The 5,014-nt window shown below is 30.6% G+C and overlaps 1 protein-coding gene across 1 annotated transcript; it reads left to right on the top strand.

Moving 5' to 3' along the window:
• Positions 1-553: 553 nt before the first annotated feature.
• Positions 554-4,283, top strand: LOC131597416 (cytochrome P450 714A1-like). The gene is made up of 5 exons (XM_058870117.1): positions 554-833; positions 2,003-2,229; positions 2,699-2,949; positions 3,173-3,590; positions 3,746-4,283. Exons 1-5 carry the CDS (start codon positions 554-556, stop codon positions 4,181-4,183), a joined length of 1,614 nt encoding a protein of 537 aa, XP_058726100.1. The 3' UTR covers positions 4,184-4,283.
• Positions 4,284-5,014: the final 731 nt, after the last annotated feature.

The following is a 5,014-nucleotide window of genomic DNA, read 5'->3' as shown; positions in this document are numbered from 1 at the left end:
ATTTATTTTGTTATTGTTAAATTACCGTTAATCTATACAGAGTATCTAAGAGACAAATTAATACATTGTTGTTTTATATAAAAAAACATATATATCTCTTAAAAACTCTTTTCACAAAAGATTTTAAAAATTTGAGAAATATATAATTGTATCTAAAAATAAAAAACTTAAATAAATAGAAAAAATTTAATACGTCATTTTTAACTATTTTTTTAATAATATTATTGCTAAAAATAATTTAAATCTAGAAGCATAAAATTTACAAAATGAAACTCTTAATCAATACATGATAAAAATAAATAAAGGATAAAAACCTTAAATTAATAAATCTAGAAACATGAAATTTATCAGATTTCCTTACTAAAATATTACTTTTGATTCCAAAACCTTTTTTAATTATATTCCAGTCAAAGTATTTTAATAGTTATCTTAACTTTAAACAATTTTTATTGAGTGTATAAAAAGGGAAGAATAGTTGTTAACCAAAGAGAACAAGAAAAAGATTAGAAAACTTGAGATTTTAAGAGTGATCACAAAGAGTGTTGTTGATATCATGGAGCTTGAATACCAGTGGCTGAAAAAACTATGGTGGACAGTAGGGTTGATAGTGATAAGCAGTGTTGTGATATTGTTGGAGAAAGTGATTTTGAGGCCAAGAAGGATTCGAAAGATGCTTGAAAAACAAGGTATCAAAGGACCAAAGCCTTCATTTCCATTCGGAAATGTTACTGAGATGCAGAAGATTCGTCCTCAACGTCCTGAATCTGCTGATATCACTGAAGATTGGGTTTATTCTTTGTTTCCATATTTTCATACATGGAAACAACAATATGGTATGTCAAATTTTCATTTTTTATTTTCAGATTAAAAGTAGGGCACAGAAGAAATTGTAAAATAGTTTTACACTTCATTCAATAAAGATTCATCATTTAGTAATGTCACACAGTTAAATTAAAACTATCAGTATGATTTGACAATAGTCGTGACTAGTTGAAAGCTTAATATTATTTTACATTTTCAATGCATTTTATTTTTTATTTTTATCTAAAGAAATTTAACTATGACTATTGAATTCTTCTTACTTGTGTTTTCTTTTCATGACACTCATACTTAAATTAATTTTGATTCTGATTTAAGTATAAGTATAAGTGTTTAGATCCAGTTTTACTAATACTTATAATAATTTAATTTTACTTAACTTTTTTAGTTAACATATTATCTAGAAGGATGTAAATCTGTTATTGGTGGTGATCATGGTTTTAAATTGCGGACCGCATCACCTGATGCGGCCGCAATATTGCGGTTGCGGTAGGGTCCGCATCCGCATCAGACTGCAATTGCGGTGTGATTGCAAATCACAATAAAAACTGCATCATAACACCGCATCGGCCGCATCAAGCCGCATCAGACCGCATCAGGCCGCAAGAGATTATGCAATGCTCTCAAAATTTATTTGGTCTACCGTCTTTTTTAATTATATCGTAGATTTAAGATATATTTTAAAAGGATTAGTGATATTCAAAAGGGGGACGAATTATTAATGAGTTATAGATGAAAATTTAGAGAGGAAATGGAAGATATGTGAAATCAAAAATAAATAATAAAATATAATATTTTATGTTCATAAATATGAATTCACGCCGCAACGACCGTATTCCGAAACGCAACAATCGCAATAGCCGCAACCGCAGTGACTGCAACCGCATCCGCAACTGCAATTTAAAACCATGGTGGTGATGATAAAAAAACTTATTTAGATTAAAAAATGAAAAATAAAATGCATTGAAAAAGTAAAATAATATTAAGCTTTAAATAATTTTTTGCACATGTTAAATATCTTTTTTTTTAAATTAAAATATTTTAAACCTGTTTTAAATGATTTAGCATTATATAATAAATCAAATTCATTTTTAGATATTTAGATAGGTAATTTTCTTTTTGTTATTAATCTTTATTTATCTTACTAAGCCCTGTTATTTTGGTGATCTAATATAATGATCAGGCTCATTGTTTACATACTCCACTGGAATCAAGCAACATCTGTATGTTGAGGATGGTAAGGTTATCAAAGATTTGAGTGTGCATATGTCACCTGATCTTGGTAGAGTTGAGTATCTAAACAAAGCATTATTGCCAATGCTTGGAGATGGTATTCTCAGAGCCAATGGAAAATCATGGATCTTCCAAAGAAATCTTATTATTGCTCAATTATTCATGAGCAAAGTTAAGGTTAGTACATGCTACCTCAATTTCTTCCTTACTCCCTCTAAAGTATTTTATTTTATAGAAAAATATATATTTTAAATTTATTAATAACTAATGTATCTATTCTATAATTTTAAGTTGCGGTTGCAATTACGAGTGTCATGATTACGGTCATTGCGATTACTGCGATGAACATTCGATTGTTGCAACTTGAATTTTAATCGGAAGGTGTTTAAAGCCGAAATTATTTAATGTGACTTTTGATGACACTTAGATGATTTTAATTCGATGTGGTTTGGAAAGCTTCTAAATCAATAATTATGACCGTAATTGCGATTGCAGGTTATAATTATATATATATATATATATATATATATATATATATATATATATATATATATATATATATATATATATATATATATATATATTTGATGTGCAATAATTATTCTATGAATACAAATATTTATTTATTTTTGTTTATTTTATGTAGACTATGGTAGGTCATATGGAAGGTTCAACCCTAGAAATTGTCCAAAAATGGGAAAGGTTAATAAATGAGAGTAAAGACAAGGTAGTAGAGATAGTGATTGAGAATGACCTCAAGGTTCTTTCTGAGGATATTATTTCAAAAGCATGTTTTGGCAGTGATTATCAGCAAGGAAAATATATTTTTGAAAGATTAGCAGGAATACAAAACAAGCTTTCCAAGACTAGTACTCTTTTGGGATATCTAAACCTAAGGTAATTTATTCCATAAATAAATTAACACATGTCACACATGTATCCCAAAAACACGACACAGTCACAGACACGCCGACGTCATGTATCTGTGTACGTTTCAGACGTATACAGCCGCACAGATACATTTTTTCAAAGGTGTATGCTACTGAGATCAACACTATCTTATACTATCTTGTACCATGAACTAATTAAGTTAATTGTTTGTATATGATGTTTATCACAGTTTTCTCCCTTCTAAAGAAAGCAAAGAGGTATGGAAACTGAAAAAAGAGGTGGATGTATTGATAATGAATATCATACATGCTCGCGAAAAGCAAAACCAAGAGAACAAGAATGGTGAGAAACAAAATGATCTATTACAGAAGATAATAGAAGGTGTTGCAAAGGAGAAACTCTTGAATGCTAGCGGAAAGGGTACTTTGGAACCTGGCCATGACATGAACCAGTTGATTATAGATATCTGCAAAAGTATCTACTTTGCTGGCTCTGAATCCACTGCTATTTCTGTTGTTTGGGCTTTGTATCTCCTCTCGGTTTATCCCGAATGGCAACAACGTATTCGAGATGAGATTTCGGAGATCTTTGGTGATGATGCGCCTCCTTCGTTTACAGATATGAGCAAACTTCAAAAGATGAAAACGGTTAGTTTTTTCTTTAAGTCGTTGATTTATAAATATCAACAACTTATTTACATCAATATTTTATCTCTGATGAAATTTGAACTTTATATTTTAAAATTATAAAGCTAAACTCTTACCATTACGCTAACATTTCGATGTGTTTATTTATTATGTAGCTAACAATGGTGGTTCTAGAGAGTATGCGTATCTATGGGCCAGCAGTGACGAACTCAAGGGAGACTTTTGCTGATTTGAAGATTGGTGATTTAGTGCTGCCTAAAGGATTGTACCTATGGATGTTTGTTCCATTGCTGCATCGCGATGTTGATAATTGGGGGCCGGATGCAAGTGAATTCAAGCCAGAAAGATTTGCTAATGGTCTTTCGGGTGCTTGTAAGTATCCTCAAGCTTACATGCCATTCGGATATGGGAGTCGATTTTGCTTAGGCCAAAACTTCACCCTGACGGAAATCAAGATCGTGATCGCTCTTATGGTTTACAATTTTGACTTTAAGCTTTCGCCAAACTATGTGCATTGCCCTGCGTCGAATTTCTTGTTGGTGCCGAAGCATGGTATGAAGCTTCATGTTAGCAAGCGTAATACAGGAAAATGATGATCGTGGTTTGTGTTGTTTTGAATAATTATGATCTTTTAAGACTATGTAGTTCTTGGGGTGACAGACTTTGTTGGTTTTGATTGATATGAATAATACATCTTGGAGTATCAAGAATACTTCTTATGGTTTTTATTCAAATTCTTTTATAGTTGAGTTTAATTTTCATGTATGGTTGGCGTTATTAACTATGATTTCAAACGGTTTTATTGCTGGAAATAAAGCATAGAAGACTATTTCAATTGCCATTATAGATGCATGAACTCTGATGATTTGATACCTTTGTACCGAAGCACATAATGATGAACATTTGAATCAGTTTCCCTCAACCTACTGGATTAACTATGATTTTCTATAATTTTCTATAAAGCATTAATTATTTTTTTTAATTTGGATATTCATTTCCACTCTACATGTCTAAACTTGGTATGCTATAGAACTGGAGAGGTATTTAAAATTCCAAAATCCATGCTCCCGATTCCCGAACCTAGATCGTGGATTTAAGTGTAATAGTGACTTGCCAAAGGAGAATAAGAAACAAACCTTACTAAGCTACTATATCTTTGGGTCAACAAATACCTTTGTTTCAGTTGAAAGACGGTATTGGAAAGTGTGGCGAAATTGAAAGGTTTAATACCACTTAATATGAATTATAGATGGAGGATTAAAATTAAGGATTATTTCATAATTGAATTCTATTTCTTTCAGAGAATTATTCAAGAACGAGTAGATTCACATTACATATCGCATATGGCTCACTCTCATTTGTTAAGTTTAAATTTATTTATTCAATTGATTAACATTCACATAGTTATAAATTTAAAATTATTA

This window comes from Vicia villosa, linkage group LG4 (assembly GCF_029867415.1).
Source record: "Vicia villosa cultivar HV-30 ecotype Madison, WI linkage group LG4, Vvil1.0, whole genome shotgun sequence".
Taxonomy (NCBI): Eukaryota; Viridiplantae; Streptophyta; class Magnoliopsida; order Fabales; family Fabaceae; genus Vicia; species Vicia villosa.
This window is presented reverse-complemented; position numbering and strand designations above follow the sequence as displayed.

Excerpts from the sequence above, each read along its gene's own strand:
- LOC131597416 (XM_058870117.1), top strand. The coding sequence starts at position 554 with ATGGAGCTTGAATACCAGTGGCTGAAAAAACTATGGTGGACAGTAGGG. Across the intron at positions 2,230-2,698 it reads TATTCATGAGCAAAGTTAAG|ACTATGGTAGGTCATATGGA; the intron begins GTTAGTACATGC and ends TATTTTATGTAG. Across the intron at positions 3,591-3,745 it reads AACTTCAAAAGATGAAAACG|CTAACAATGGTGGTTCTAGA; the intron begins GTTAGTTTTTTC and ends TTTATTATGTAG.